At 46.8% G+C, this 17,100-nt stretch overlaps 1 protein-coding gene across 1 annotated transcript in view; it reads left to right on the top strand.

Annotated features, from left to right (window-relative positions):
* The first annotated feature begins 1,856 nt into the window (after nt 1-1,856).
* Nucleotides 1,857-17,100, top strand: part of HDAC1 (histone deacetylase 1) — a 53,119-nt gene continuing 37,875 nt past the window's right edge. Inside the window, exons 1-2 of the mRNA XM_068268870.1 lie at nt 1,857-1,970; nt 11,811-11,923. Coding sequence (XP_068124971.1) covers nt 1,922-1,970; nt 11,811-11,923 — 162 coding nt within the window. The 5' untranslated portion in view covers nt 1,857-1,921. The remainder of the gene's footprint in view (nt 1,971-11,810; nt 11,924-17,100) is intronic.

Below are 17,100 nucleotides of genomic sequence, written 5' to 3'. Positions count from 1 at the left end.
TGCATTGCGCTGCGCTTTTTTAAAGCACGTTTTGCTTACTGTAGCAGCAGCAGTTGTCAATAAAACTTTGTTTTTGTATGTAAATGTATTTTTTTCTCCAATTAGGGGTAAAAAACGCATGCGCTTCTATGCGCTTGTACGCGCTTCTATGCGCTAAAAAAGCGGACCCATTCACTTGCATTGCTGTGCGCTTTACAGCTCCGCGCACAGAAATGCATGCAACACTACGTTTCTGTAACGCTGCTCAGCGCAGCGCATAGATGTGAACCAGCTACATTTAGTTACATGGGAAAATTAATACCTTGCTGATCGCACAGGGCAGTGCGCTGTGGAAAGCACACAGAAACGGCCCTGATGTGAACGAGGCCTAAGCTTATACAGTAAATTCTGCATGGTAACATTCACTGATCCTGATCCAGAGTTATCACATAAATTGTTGTATCTTGTATGTATGAATACAAGCAAGCTCCTTCTGCTTGATTTAGCTGGTATTTTCATACAGTATATTATGATATATCATGCAATATGTATGAAACTTATGCATCACTGTTAAAGCGGAACTGTAAATACAATTTAAGCAGTGTTCCACTTACCTGGGGCTTCTGCAAGCCCCCAGCAGCCACCCTGTCCCGCGCCGGTCCTGCCCGAGCTGTTGTTCTCCCGCCGACAGCTCCGTTCCGTGACTTCAAAGTCAACGCCAGCGTAGCCCTGCCAAGCGTATCGTTTCTTCGTGTTCCCCTCTGCAATAGCAGGGGACGCGAAGAAAGGATACGTGTGGCCAGAGCCGCGCAGACGCAGTGGCCCGGCGGCGAAACCAAAACTAGCTGCGGCAAAAGAACGGCGGCTCGGGCAGGACCGGCGCGGGACAGGACGGCTGCTTGGGGAAGCCTCAGGTAAGCGAAACTTGGCGACAACCGACCTAGGGCACTGAAAAGTAAATCAGGCCCTGCTATCAAGTCATCTCAATGGCTCAAAATCGAGCCGAGTATTCCCAGCATTACTCTTGAAGCCACGTTTTGTTAGCGCAATGCAGAAGAGCACATGGACAGGGGCGTAGCAATAGGGGGTGCAGAGGTAGCGACCGCATCGGGACCCTTGGGCCAGAGGGGCCCCGAAGGGTCCACCCTCTATCACAGTATTAGCTCTCTATTGGTCCTGTGCTGGTAATAATCACTTCTATAGATACTTTGAATAGTAGTAATCCTTAACACACCGTTCCCCATCCCCTTCTTGCACCTCTGACACTGGGGTTGTACTTGGCAGGTTTTGGTGCGCCGTATCAATTGTTATGTATAGAGTGCTTGGGGGGGCCCCATGTAAAACTTGCATCGGGGCCCACAGCTCCCTAGCTACGCCACTGCACATGGAGTGAACAGTGCGGGCTACAATTGGTCCCAACTATGAATAGGGGCTACAGCGGCAAGACTGAGGAGAGGCCACATATAATAAGGTACCTGGAGATGCCTGCAGAGCTTATATATCATAGAGGTAAGTATTGTTTCCCACAAGACACGCTTGCCCTTTCCAGTTGAATTTTATGAACAAAATAATAATGGCTAAAGATTGGTGTACTACACGAGGCCAGGGCAGTTTTATTATAAAACACTGAAGGTATTAATCAATAGGCCACCTCCAGACAAGGGCGGGAGTTTATGTCTCGCGATGAAGTCACGGATTCCGAGACCAAGACACATATAAGACGAAATTGTCAGCGAGAACCAACTGAACCGCTCAACCTAGCCTTTTACAATAGATCTATGTAGCCCCGCCTACAGTTTGTTAACTTGACTGTGATTGGATATTCAGCTATCAATCAAGTTACCGACGAGTTAGGCCGTTCTGTAATTGGCTGACCGATTGGGTGACGCAACCGGACGGGGGATCGTCTGGCTTTTAGTGGATCCGGAGCCCAGGAAGGAACATGGCGTACACGCAAGGAACAAAGAAAAAAGTGTGCTATTACTATGATGGTAAGGGGAAATTTGAAGACTGTGCTGTGCTTGGAGCGGCTTGTATGTGTGAAACTATTGTGGGGGAGACATTAGCGAGGAGAGGGGCTGCAGGGAGCGCAGTGGCAGAAGTAGCCGGGAGATGGATCCAGTGAAGTAGGTCAGGGTGGTACTGGCATTATCCTTATACTTTCATTCCTATAGTATTCACAGATAGCTATTGGCGGCTGTGCGAGCATAGAAGTGTCACTGTCCATTCATTCCGTATATGGATTCTGGAGGTGTCGGGGTACACATGGGGGGGGGGGGGGGGGGGGAGAGAAATGGGTAAAAATATATATATATATATATATATATTATGAAAGTGCAATCACCTAATCTAAAAACTTAGGCTGTATAAACGCCACAAAGCATCGGGCAGTTTCCAACCTCGTGTTGTGTGGCTGGATGTGAAATAGAGGGAGGAGGGGTTTAACTCACAAAATACCAGTATTTACTTTCTGGTTTACCCCAGGTAAGGCTAGGTTCACAGTGGGGGCTGCATTGCGATCCCTGTTAAAGGAAACCTAAAGTAATTGTAAAAACAGCTAGTTTACTTACCTGGGGCTTCTACCAAGCCCCCTGCAGGTGCCCAGTGCCTGCGCTGTGACAAACCGATCATCTGGTGTTTTGCAGAGCCACTTTCGGTTCCAGCGACTCAGCAAGTTGATGGCCCCTGCGCTGCCCTGGTTGCGCATGTCCTTGATTGTGCTCCTGGCATTGGGAGTGGAATGGGCAGTACAAGAAAATTATACACATATGCAACCAAGAACGTCTCTTACTGTGATTGAGGACGCGCATGACCATCAACCCGCTGAGTTGCTGGAACCGAGAGTTGGTCACTGTGTGGGATGGGAGGATCGGTTTGTCAAAGCTCGGACAGAGGGTGGCTGCAGGGGGCCAGTAGAGGCACTAGGTAAGGTAAACTGGCTTTTTTTTTTCAATTACTTTAGGTTTCCTTTAAAACAGACACGTAACAGAAAAATTGCATTGCGTGTTATGTGACAGTTGTGTTGTATACAGTAAATGAAAAGTATGCTTCACTCGTAAAGGGTGTGTACACTGTGTTGGTATACTGTAGTCTAGTGGGTGCTAGTCTACTTTAGGGGACCCAGCAGGAAAATTCTTAGGGAAATTCCTCTAACGTGATTGGTTGGATCTCTCTCTGCCGGACTGCTAGGTTTCAGATAGGTTCTAGTAAACTATGCCAACACTATTCGGCCAATCACAACACCCCGTGCTGTGATTGGTGAAATGAGGTTTCTTGCTGGGTCCCATAAACTAGATAAGCACCGTCTGTTGGATCACCTGATACTTTGAAAGTCGCACTATTGCAGTGCGACTTTCTGCATTAGAATGCCTCTGTTATGTGGCACCACAACACCACACTGTGAGCTTAGGGCCAGTTCACATGGCAGGCATTTCGTTAAACTGATGCTGAGCACTTTTCTGCTGTCGAACAGAAAAGCATTTTACATCACTTCTTGTCCAGTTTTGATCCCCTAGCAGAGTACAAAACAGTGAGTGTAACTGATATTAGAAGCTACTCACTGCATCTTGGAAAATTGAAGCAACCATGGTGCTTGCGCATTCAACGTTAAATGCATTAAGATGTACGTTGACATTAATCTCAATGCGTGGATGCTGGCGCTAAAATATGTCGGCAGACGTCCATCTGAACTGGCCCTAACTGCTTCTGTTCCTAAAGTCTCCAACATGCACATCCCACCACCAGTGTTAGGCCTGGAACACACTAGTATGGCTCTTCTAAGTGCTTGCGATTTGAAAAGCTCTTGCTTATTTAATGCTGTGTGTGATCCCACTTGAGGAATGTTATTTTAAAAATAATAATCACCCATAGCATTACTTAGAAAATGCTGCTAATGGGTTCCTTTTTCCACTACTGCAGAGCCTGCAACATTTCCTGGCATTCAATTCAAGCAGGGAAACGCTGCTTTTTTTGTTTTGTTTGTTTTTTCCCTCCAAGAACAAGTGCTCTGGCTCCTTTTAGGCCTGGAACCCACTACAAATCGCTAGTACAATCGCTAGCATTTTTAATAAGCGATTTCATGAGCGTTTTCCGGCGCTTTTGGGATCGATTTTTAAAGTGTAAGCTTTTTGCCAGCGATTGTGTAGCGATTAGTGATTTTAATTCTGATTGGTCCTTTCAATGTATCATAATTTTATTTACACTTTGCAATCGCACTCAAATCGCTATGTGTAGCGATTCATGAGTGATTTGCCAGCCCTTCAGTACATTACATTGAAGCGCAAACTCTTTCAAAATGCTACATGTCCTGCAATTGCAATTTTGCTAATCGCAATCGCTACTGTGGAATTTGTTACATTTATTTACATTGGCAGAGCGTTCAGGGAAAGCGCTAGCGATTCAAAGAGCTCCCCAAACGCTCAAAATATCACTCTAGTGGGTTCCAGCCCTCAGGCTGCATATCCACTGTGCTGGAATGCATCTGCGAGATGAGATGCTAGCACTTGTAATATAACTTACCTGAATCCCTCTGCCATGCAGGCCTATGGGGATTCACATGTGGGAACAGATATTAGTACCCACCACTGTTTATTTGAATGCAGCTTATTGAAATCAATAAGCTGTAAATTTTGGAATGGATAGAACTCGCAATAGTGGAAACTCAGCCTAAGGTCTTGGACCCGGAGCAGTGCTTTTTGGCGCTGCTAGATTTGGGCGCAGCCGGTGCCACCATAGACTAGAATAAGAATCACAACTGAGCGGCGCTCAGTAACGTCTGCGCCGTCAGAAGACTGAGCAGAGGTTGCTTAAAGCGGTATTGTCACCATAAAAATCAATTTCAACTGCAACTGGTCTGAGTGTATTAAGTGATAAAGATGCTAATCCTGCATTCAAAACTTGCAAAACTTTTTCTGCTGTTATGGTTTGTAGTTATCACATACTTTAGGAGCACTTGCCCTAGTGCCAAACAGTGCCAAAGAGTTGAATGCTGGGAGTTTTTATCATATATTCCTCCTCTTCCATTTATTTCCCTATCTAGCTGATTATCAGAAACACCCTCTGATTACTTGTGTTTACAAGCAAGGCTGAGGTGACTCAGTGATTGGATGTGTAAATAAAAAAAACAGTGCAGTTGTTAGTATACACCTCAGTGGCAGTGTCTGAAGACTCTGGGAGGAGGGCAGCTAATGCATACACAATGAGCAAGAGAAGGGAGGGGGGAAAACAAGTCAGGGAGGATATGATGTCAGCATTAGCTTGGCAAGATGGCCACTGCCTAGAATATGATTTTCTGCTTTTCCTTTATAAAATTCACAGGAATCATTACGTGGATAGCACAATACATGTTATGTAAGTAGAAGTAGTATTTATCTACTTATATATGTGTATCTTATTTCTAGGTTTGCATGGGTGTCGCTTGTTCTTTAAAAAACACAATAATTCGGCCTCCAGCAATCGCTGGAAGTCGAATTATATCATTCCCCCACTATCCATGGCAGCCTGGAGGGGGAATAGTAATTAATACGGCCCGGGCTTGTGCAGAAGCGGGATCAGCCATATGCCGGCTGTATCCTGCGCCCAAGTCTACCGGCACAGATTTCAAATGTACGCCTTGGACCCACTAGAGTGCTTTCGATTAGCTGACGATCGCCAGCGATTCTAAAAATTGCTATGCCAATGAAAGTGGATGGAGGTGAGCCAACCGGAGCAATTGCAAGGAAAGCTGTAAGGTCTTTAAAAAAGAAAAAAAAGTTTAGCTTGCCTGGGGCTTCTTCCGGTACTCTGCAGATGTCCTGTGCTTGCAGCGGGACAAAATGGGCCACGGCTCACTTCATTACCGAAAACTTACAAGTTGACGGCCACTGCCTCCTAGATCCAGCTCACATCGCCGAAAGTGTTTTGCAAAAAGTGCAGTATGAGAAAACCTCGTACTGTGCCTGTGCAGGATGCTCCCGGTGGCGAGATTGAGGATGTGCACAGTGGCCCGCCGACTGATAAAACGAAAGTGAGCCGAGGCGGGGGACCTGAAGATCATTCTATCCTGTCCTATAAGATCAGGTAAAGGAGCAATACCTGACTAATACTGCCTGCATACCACCAGGTATCCCATCTGATAATGTATGTTGTGATTTAGATATGCAGATGATGTCTTTAACCGTCTTGAAGCAGTTGTTGGAGCTATAATACTAATATAATAGAGATACCTTTTTAACCTCCTTGGCGGTAACCCCGTGTGTGACACGGGGTAAGCCGCCGGAGGGTGCCGCTCAGGCCCTGCTGGGCCGATTTACTTAATTTTTTTTTTGCTGGACGCAGCTAGCACTTTGCTAGCTGCGCCAGCACCCCGATCGCCGCCGCGCGCCCGATCGCCGCTATCCGGTGCGGCGCGCGCCCCCCCCCCCAGACCCCGAGCGCTGCCTGGCCAATCAGTGCCAGGCAGCGCCGAGGGGTGGATCGGGTCTCCCAATGACGTCGGTGACGTCATCCCGCCCCGTCGCCATGGCGACGGGGGAAGCCCTCCAGGAAATCCCGTTCTTTGAACGGGATTTCCTGATCGGTGATCGCCGAAGGCGATCGAAGAGGGCGGGGGGATGCCGCTGAGCAGCGGCTATCATGTAGCGAGCCCTCGGCTCGCTACATGATAAAAAAAAAAAAAAATTAAAAAAAACTGTTGCGCTTCCCCCTGGCGGTATTTTTCATACCGCCAAGGGGGTTAAGTTACCGTATTTTTCGGACTATAAGACGCACCTAGGTTTAGAGGTGAAAAATCAGGGGGAAAAAAATATATACTAAACCTGGTGGTCTATGGTGCAGGGGTGTCTTATGGACCTTTTCCCCCAAACTGTCACTACCCAGAATGACCCCCATTGGTGACAGGACACCATTAACAAGCAAGAATTCACTTTTGAGGTCAGAGGAACACTCCTGTTCTATTTAACATTGGTTCACTGTACTTATTCCCCCTGTGAAGGACTGAGCCAAACCTCTTTAGACCCACGCTCCTCTCCTCTGCCTACCTCTGCAGACATCTTCAAGTAGGCACCCCTAGAACTGGAGGGAGGTGATAAATCAGTGATGTGCTGAGAGTTCAGTAGCGAGGCGGGTGGCCATCCATCTGCAGGCATAGATGCAGACAGCCGGCAGTGATGTCCTGCGTGTGCAGTAGCGAGGCGGGCGGGCATCCATCTGCAGGCATACTGTACATGCAGTGAACTTGGCAGCGGGTGGGAGATCGGCCATGTCCCAAGTGTTCAGCTGTGAGGCAGGCATCCATCCATCCGCAGGTATGACACATGCTGCACACTAGTCTGCAGCCTGCATGCTCCTCTCCTGTCCCTCAATATGCAGCCGGTTTCAAAAATCCAGCAGTGCTACCGGCTTCCCGTGCTTCCAGGTTTATGACGTCCTATCACCACGTGACCTGAAAGAGTCACATGGCCGCCCGCCCGCCTCGCTACTGCACACGCAGGACATCACTGCCGGCTCTCTGCATCTATGCCTGCAGATGGATGGCCGCCCACCCGCCTCGCTACTGCACACGCAGGACATCACTGCCGGCTCTCTGCATCTATGCCCACAGATGGATGGATGCCCACCTCGCTACTGAACACGCAGGACATCACTACTGGCTCTCTGCATCTATGCCCACAGATGGGATGGCCGCCAGCCTCGCTACTGAACACGCAGGACATCACTACTGGCTCTCTGCATCTATGCCCACAGATGGATGGCCGCCAGCCTCGCTACTGAACACGCAGGACATCACTGCCGGCTCTCTGCATCTATGCCCGCAGAGGGATACCCGCTTGCCTTGCTACTGAACACGCAGGACATCACTGATGTATCACCTGCCGCCCCCCCCCCCCCCCCCCCCCCCCCAGTTTTGGGGAAGAAAAAGTGCGTCTTATAGTCTGAAAAATACGGTATTCCTTGAGCACTAGTAAGATCATTTTATTGGAACTTGGCCAAGTTCACAGTGGGAGCTGCGTTGCGTACCCTGGAAAAATAGGAAATCAATGAAAAGGAGGCGAAAACTTGCATCGCACGTTGTGGAAGTGTTGTTGCTTACAGTGAAGCATATAGTCAATAAGTGTGCTTCAGTTAATGCATGTTATGTGGTAATGCAGGAAGTGTTATGCGGTAATGCATGGAAAAGTTAGGCAATTAACGCAAAATGAGATTTACTTGCCTAGGGCTTCCTTCAGCCCATGGCAGCTTATGTGTCTCCCGGTGTTCCTGCCGTAGCAGCTGCCGACCCGGCGAGGTTGGCAGCACGCAAACGCGCGGCCATGCTGCTTGTGATCGTGCTACCGTGGCCAGGAGCTTTGTGCGCAGGCAGGTAAGTAGATCTCATTTTGAGTTAATTGCCTGATATCCTTTACAACATGGCGACTTGATTGGTGGGCAGCTTGACCAAAAGTTAGTCCTTTTCAAAATAGGGAGTAACTTGATATCAAACTCTGCAGCCTCCTTAAAGAGGATCTGTAACGTCAAAAGATCCCCTGGGGGGTACTCACCTCGGGTGGGGGAAGCCTCCGGATCCTAATGAGGCTTCCCACGCCGTCCTCTGTCCCACGGGGGTGTCGCTGCAGCCCTCCGTGAAAGATGACGTCAATATTTACCTTCCCGGCTCCTGCGCAGGCGCTCTGACGGCTGTCTGCTCCGAACTACACGGAAATACCCGATCACCGTCGGGTCTGATCTACTGCGCAGGAGCAAGTTTCCGGCGCCTGCGCAGTAGAGCGGACCCGACTGAGATTGGGTATTTCCGTGTAGTTCGGAGCCGAAAGCAGCCACAGCGCCCCCGCTGGAACCAGCAAAGGTAAATATTGAACTGACAGTCGGGTCTGTCGCCGGCTGTTCGGAGGGCTGCAGCGAGACCCCCGTGGGACAGAGGACGGTGTGGGAAGCCTCATTAGGATCCGGAGGCTTCCCCCACCTGAGGTGAGTACCCCCAGGGGATCTTTTTCATGTTAGAGTCTCTTTAACCTAAATGGCTTTAATCATTCAAATGTTGGTGGAGATGCAATGTGCCTTGTATCTTTATGTTATATGCATTTTGTTTTTTTATCAAACTGATTCAGGGGTAGTTCATATTCTTGTGCTGTATGTTTACATAGTACTGACCTTTTCCACTGTACTCTATGAAATAGTTTAACCATTAATATATAGTAAAAAAATAGTGTAGTAAGCAGGGCTGTTGAGTCGGTACAAAGACTCAGTTTATGAAACCACCGACTCTGACTCCAGGTACCCAAAATTGCTCCAACTCCACAACCCTGGTAGTAAGTCTAGACAATGGTGTAATAATAACAAGGCTGTGTTCCCACTACAGCAGATGCAGAATGGACACCGCAAGTAGCAGGTGTGCTCCATCCAATTTGCGATCGCTGCTCACCAATCCCGCTGCCACTCAGAAGCAGAAGCATGGGGCTCTCCATGGGCTGCATTAGCCCAATTCTCCCTAGCAACGGGGAGAATCTTCATTGGTTCACCAATGAGAATTCTCACTGTTGCTTAGGATTCCCATTGGTCTTTTGCATCCCAATGGGGATCCCCATGCTTCTTCCCTATATACATGGACCAAGTGGCGTTGATGTGGTAGCCCAGGGCAGATGCAGACTCATCCGTCTGTCCGGGATTATCATGGACTGCACAGAATTACGCTCCGCTTACTGCAACAGATCCTGTGGATCCATTGCAGCGTGACAAGTATGAACGGCTCCTATGTATAACATAGGAACCGCTCAATGTCCCGGTAGCAATGAGCGGAGAATGGTCAAAATAATGTCCATGCTCTGCTCTAGTGGCAACAGGACCTAATACAGTATTATCGTTAAAGGTACAATACATCTTATGTTACATTTGTCACTGTAATTACTATGTCAATTCATGCACCCCTGTAATTACTGTCTCAATTTATGCAACCTCTATGTTTTGTGTAAGCCATGGCCTGTATCATGTGTTCCTTTGTACAGCGCCACAGATTGTCTGCAGATTGTGTATAATCTCGTCGTATAAAGTCCCTCGCAGCACCAGCCTGAGGAGAGCAGCAGACCATGGGTTTCACACTGACATATGATGCATGTACTGCCCACTTTTTACTATGTCCAGAGTCGGCGTCATGTAGGGCAAGAAACATGTTTACTATAACAGAAGTTTTAATATATCCGGGTTTACTATGCCAGTCGTTGCTCTCATAGATTTATAATGGAGATTGGCCGGGACCTGGAGAGGTAGTTTACTATACCAGAGTTTATTATGAGATTATACTGTAGTACAAATCCCTGGCAGTGGTTAGGCTGACCTTCTATCACATTGTTTGACATTACTCCTGGGTTACAGCTTGGCTTCCGATTGGAGGAAGCTAGCAGAGGCGGGGAGCGGCGGGGGGAGCCTGTCATGGATGCGGTGATGCTGAGGAGCCTGACAAGCCTCTGGTAGACAAAGCAGGCTAGCGTCAAGCAGATTGTCGCTAGCCTGGTGATATTTCAGGGGGACAGCAGAACATGGGGGGGGGGGGGTCTGGTGGCGACGATAGAATGACACAGAGGCATGTCATTGAACCTGAGGGGGCAAATTTTTGCTAAAAACAAAACTACCTGATCGGAGGGGCTGGGCGGATCAGGTAGCAGCAATCTCTGCCGCCTCTGTGGCCAGCAATCTCAGTTTCATTTTTGTGACCCCTGGGGTAGAGCTGCACGGTTTTTCGGTTTAAAACTGAAACCGCGGTTCGTGTCGACGATCTAGTGATCGTCAGTATCCTCGGTATTTTTATAGTGCCCGCCCGCTTCTCTGGCCCGCCTACTGCTGTGCGCGGATTGGCCAGAAGCAGCGAATATGTATTAGTGTTAATGAGCGGGGGGGCGGATCCACTTGAGCGAGCGGCCGGGCACACACCGCTTTACCAATCGCTGGATAGCGATGGAATGACGGCAGCGGTAGGCGGAGCTGTACGCTCTGTACAGCTCCGCCTACCGCTGCCATCATTCCATCGCTATCCAGCGATTGGTAAAGCTGTGTGTGCCCGGCCGCTCGCTTGAGTGGATCCGCCCCCACCCCGTTCATTAACACTTTAATACATATTCACTGCTTCTGGCCAATCCGCGCACAACGGTAGGTGGGCCAGAGAAGCGGGCGGGCACTATGAAAAAAAGAGGATACTATCACCAGATCGTGTTGACATAGCTCGGGCTATGCCGCGCAGGAGGATTTCTCAGGCCGTTCTGGGCCGATTTGCATAATTTTTTTTCTTGGTACACGCAGCTGGCATTTTTGCTAGCTGCGTGTACTGCCCGATCGCCGCCGCTCTGCACCGATTCACCGCTTTCTCTTGAACGTCTCTGGTTCTCTTTAAAGAGTTCCTAAGGTAAAAATGACCGACTGTCTTGATGGAGGATTGGGAGGGGGGGGGGGGCTGGGTTTGAATACTTATTCTGCCATGTTTTCACTGGCAGGTGATCTCTTCTTCAAACCCCCCCCGTTAGAGAATGGGCCCTGGAAAATAAAACTTTTTTCAAAAACGAAGCTGAGGCTCTTGCCACCCCATCTGCATTGCTGCGACCCGCTACCTGCTCGACAGACATTAAGATAAACGCTTCTTAGCGAATCATCCCATATTTGACATATTGCTCAGTGGGGAGAGAATTTTTATTTTACAAGCATTAAACAATGGTTTATGTACTCAAGTTAAATTGTGGCTGCATTTCCTGGTGGTTTATTTACCGTATTCCTGGATCAAAGCTTATTTTTAAAACTGATTCACCAAAGGATATATATATATATATATATTTAAAAATAATTCTCACAAGCTTTGTTGGTTCTATTTTTAGGGGACGTTGGCAACTATTACTATGGGCAGGGGCATCCCATGAAGCCTCACAGGATCCGTATGACACACAATCTGCTTCTTAACTATGGACTGTACAGGAAGATGGAAATATATGTAAGTCTTATTTGGTCTGAAGGTTGCTTTGCAAGTTTTACAAAAAGATGTTTAAATTCAGTCAGCTTTGTTAGAACTTTTCCCTGATAACTAATGCTTCATACACACTTGAGATAAAAGTCTTTGGAAAAGGCAAGATCGCAGACCAATCTTACCACCCTTCATGTAGTATGAGAGCCATGCCTACACAGTCTTTTCTATGGAGCTGAACTCCCCATCAGATAAAATCTTTGCAAGATGCTGCACACAAAGATGCCCGTACACTCAAAAGATCATTATCTGCAAAAGATCTGTTCCTGCAAAATATCCATTCCTGCAAAATGCATTCATAGTCTATGAGATCTGCAGATCATCATACACACCTGGTTTAACAGACAATCTTCTGCAGATCAGATCCACCAGGATGGATTTTCAGATCTGCAGATGATTGCCAGATATGCAGATGAAGTCTGTTAAACCAAGTGTGTATGATGATCTGCAGATCTCATAGACTATGAATGCATTTTGCAGGAATGGATATTTTGCAGGAACAGATCTTTTGCAGATAATGATCTTTTGAGTGTACGGGCATCTTTGTGTGCAGCATCTTGCAAAGATTTCTGTCTGATGGGGAGTTCAGCTCCATAGAATAGACTGTGTAGGCATGGCTCTCATACTACATGAAGGGTGGTAAGATTTTTAGAAAGACTTTTATCTCAAGTGTGTATGAAGCATTAGTATGAGTGAGACCAAGCTGTTTTGCTTAGCCCAGACTTATGCAAAACGTTTAATTTTGGGAAAAATAACTCTTAGGCAAAATGCAAAGGTCCGTGGAATAGCAAAATTAAGAGGAGACCTTATAGACCTTTTACAATGCATGAAATGTAATTGCAATTACACTGCAAGGCAATTGCCATACTAGCATTAGTTTTTTTTTTTTTTTTTTTTTAAGTTTTCCTCAATTGCAAATACAGAACAATGCTGCTTGTGCATCTCCTGCTGGGGGGAGGCGGCAGAGCTCCGCCCAGCCTTCAGTCTCCGAGCGGCAATCGGGAAGACTGTTAGACGGCGTAACCACCGTCTATTTGCACGTACAGCGCTGCGATCAGCAGCAGCGCTATACTGGGGACAGCTGTGTGACGTGCTGTCCCCCTGGGGCACTACAGAGTGATCAGCTCTCATAGGCAGAAGCCTATCAGAGACCAGGATTGGCCGGCTGGGGGGAGGGATTTAATAAAAAATAAAATACATCTATCAATATTTAATTTAAAAAAACAAATATTTAAAATAAACACGGGGGGGGGGGGAATCAGACACCACCAACAGGAAGGTCTGTTCGTGAGGAGAAAAGGAGGGGGGGGGGGGGGGAGGATCACTAGTGTGCTGTTGTGCGGCCCTGCAGCTTGGCCTTAAAGCTGCAGTGGCCAATTAGGAGAAAATTGGCCTGGTCTTTAGGGGGGTTTAACACTGCAATCCACAAAAGGTTAGACAAAATTAGGCAGGTGCAAATAAAATGAAATCAATATTTAGTAAAACCTCCTTTTGCAGAAATTACAGCCTCTAAAAGCTTCCTGTAGCTTTCAATGAGGATCTGGATTATGGTTGAAGGTATTTTGGTCCATTCCACCTTGCAAAACATCTCTAGTTCATTCAGGTTTGATGGCTTCTTTAACTAACACCACAGATTTTCAATTCTATTCAGGTCTGGGGACTGAGATGGCAATTCCAGAACATTGTACTTGTTCCTCTGCATGAATTCCTTAGTGGATTTTGAGCAGTGTTAAGGGTTGTTGTCTTGTTGAAAGATCCAGCCCCGGCACAGCTTCAGCTTTGTCACTGATTCCTGGACATTGGTCTCCAGAATCTGCTGATAGGCCTGAAACACACCAGAGGAGTTTTTCTGAGCGTTTTGAGTTTTTAAATCTGCTGCTAATGTTATCCTATGTGTCTGTGCACACTGGAGCAATGAGGTTTTGTAAAAAAAACCCATAGCATTACATTGGGAAGAACTTTTTAGAGGTTTCAAAAGCTCTTCCCAATGTAATGCTATGGTTTTTTTTTTACAAAACCTCATTGCTCCAGTGTGCACAGACACATAGGATAACATTAGCAGCAGATTTAAAAACTCAAAACGCTCAGAAAAACTCCTCTGGTGTGTTTCAGGACATACTGGGTAGAATCCATGCGTCCCTCAACTTAGAGGAGCTGTTAGGTATAAGGTCTCAGAGAAAAAAAACACATCAGTAGCTAAATATTGGCTGTACTTGCATTACATATGCATTTCACTGTCCACGTTTGGATTTCACAGAATTTGTATATAGTATTTGCAGAGATTGATGCTCATGGCAGGTTCCATGTTTGACTGTCTTGTATGAAGCCAATTGTTATGCAATATCCTCCCTTACCCTGCTTCCTGATTGATGATTCTTTAGCCCTCCCAAGTTCCAGCCCTCAGACACTCCCACCAGTCTCTGGTCTAAAGTGGCATATTGTCTGTCACTCAGGGGGTGGGGGAGGGGATTGGGGGCAGGGGGGGGGGTGCTGTTGATCATGTTGTCAGTTGGGGGGGTGCGGGAGATCGTCCCGGGGAGGCTGTCAGATGAACAGAGGTGAGCCGTTTTAGTTCTATACTGGGAAGTCCGGATCTTTTCAATGATTCAAATCGGATCATTGAAAAGATCAGGATCTTTGAACCGAATCTTTGAATCATTTGCAGCAGAGTGAGAGGAGCTGCAGTTCTTGTTACTTCCAGATATCCACTGTGAACCGAATCTCGGATGATTCGACTCACAAAAAAAATTCGGATCAAAGATCCGAATCGTTCATGATCCGGACAACACTACAGTGCAGTTAATATTAATTAGCCATGGGGCTAGGAACAATAGCGGACTCCTGCAGTATACTCTAATGCAGCATGTGCACTGTGAACAGCACATTGATTTTTCAGTGCTGTGAGTTGGGCTGCTGTTACAGGCTGCTGTAACATGAGCCTGTAATGTCCCACTGTGAAAGCAGCCTTAGGGCGGGATAGGGAAATGAAGGGGAGGAACTCCCTGCACTCCCTGTGCAGTGGCGAGAAAAAAACCCTCCCAGCATGCTCTGCAGTATCTGTTATGCGGCCTCCTTAGGAGCTTGGATGAAGAGGATTGCTATTCAGCAAACAACAAAGTAAGAGAGATTTTTAACTTCACTATTGCCTTTTTGGCTTCCTTCTAAACTGTTTAACACAGGAGAATAGAGGTTTAAATTAGATTTTGTAGCCTAACAGTTACTCTTTAAGAAAAACAAGTTTGCTTTCCTAAAACAGAAAATTTGCGATAATTCAGGTTGGAGTGAGCTCGAGATGTCTCCCAGGCACCACTGCTGAATATATGCAAATTAACCATTGTACCCTTAGAAGCTAAACACACCTCCAGAACCGCTGGAATGCAATGATGTGTCAGCTTGTTAATTTGTACAGAGCCATAATAATCCAACATGCATACAGACTGTTTCGGATTGTTTGATCCTCATCAGTGCATGGCATGGATTAATTTGGCTCTATGGAGTAGGGCTTGTAAATCCGAGAGGCACAGACTTACTCTATTTCCCGCCAATAGACAGCAGATTCGATCACTGTGATCGAATCTGCTGTGAAATCGATGCTCACATGCTGATCGTTTTCCGTCCGAAATCGAGAGATCCCGTCCATCTGCCCGCTCTGAAAACTTCGCTTGATCGCCGGCATGTCGGGAGTGCGTTGATAGCGGTATTTGAATGACCGATGCAAGCGGCAATACATTACCTGTTCCGCCGCGCGTGTCTCAGCTGTCACTTCTCCGCGCTAGGCTCCGGCTGGCTTTACTTACTTCCTGTCGGGGGAAGTTTAAACAGTAGAGCACCCTCTACTGTTTAAACTTCCCCCAACAGAAAGTAAAATGAAGCTGAAGCCCAGAGTGGAGAAGACAGCGGAGACTGGGGGACTCGCACCGGCCGGATCAGGTAATGTATGCAGGGGGTGGTGGCAGCTCCACAGATTGTGAATCTATTTCATGCTGAAATCGATTCAAAATCTGTTTGCAGTGTAGGCAGCCAATAGATCCCTCTTTGATCGGATTCGATCACAGAGGGATCTATCTGCTGGTCGTTCTGGTGGCAGTCGACCAGTGTATGGCTGGCTTAAGGGCTAATTCACACTACAAGGGCTTTTTAATCGCTAGTGGTTTGGAAAGCTCTTGCTAATGCAATGGTTTTTTTTTTTTTTTTTTTTTTTTACAATATCACATCGCTCCAGTGAGAACACACACATAGGATAACATTAGCAGGAGCTTTTAAAATCACAAAGCGCTTAGAAAAGCTCTTGTAGTTTGAATTAGCCCTAAGACAAGATTCCCAGTCCCTGCACTGGCCACACAGCCCCACAGCATGATTGAACCACCACCATATTTTACTGTAGGTAGCAGGTGTTTTTCTTGAAATGCTGTTTTTCCTCCATGCACAATGCCCCTTGTTATGCCTAAACTCCAGTTTAGTTTCATCAGTCCACAGCACCTTATTCCAAAATGAAGCTGGCTTGTCCAGATGTGTTTTTAGCATTCCTCAAGCGGCTCTGTTTGTGCTGTGGGCGGAGAAAGGGCTTCCTCTGCATCACTCTCGCATACAGCATCTCCTTGTGTAAAGTGCGCTGAATGGTTGAACGATGCAGAGTGACTCCATTTGCAGCATGATGTAGGTCTTTTGGTGCTGGTTTGTGGGTTCTCTGACTGTTTTCACTGTTCATCGCTTCTGTTTATCCAAGATTTTTCTTGATCTGCCACTTCGAGCTTTAACTGAGCATGTGGTCTTACATTCCCTCAATATGTTCCTAACTGTGGAAACAGACAGTTGAAATCTCTGAGACAGCTTTCTGTAATCTTCCCCTAAACCATGATGGTGAACAATCTGTCTTCAGGTCATTTGAGAGTTGGTTTGAGACCCCCTTGTTGCTACTCTTCAGAGAAAATTAGGAGGGAAACTTACTATTGACCCCCTTAAATACTTTCTTATAAATGGATTAACCTGTGTATGTAGGTCAAGGGTCACTGAGCTTACCAAGCCAATTTGAGTTCCAATAATTAGTTCTAAAGGTTTTGGAATTAATAAAATAACAGTGCCCAAATTTATGCACCTGCCTAATTATATTCAATCAATTATTGCTAACTTTCTGTAAATGCAATAAA

The sequence above is a fragment of the Hyperolius riggenbachi genome, chromosome 2 (genome assembly GCF_040937935.1).
Source record: "Hyperolius riggenbachi isolate aHypRig1 chromosome 2, aHypRig1.pri, whole genome shotgun sequence".
In the NCBI taxonomy this organism is placed as follows: Eukaryota; Metazoa; Chordata; class Amphibia; order Anura; family Hyperoliidae; genus Hyperolius; species Hyperolius riggenbachi.
The sequence above is the reverse complement of the archived record's forward strand: the minus strand, read 5'-3'. Positions and strand labels throughout refer to the sequence as shown.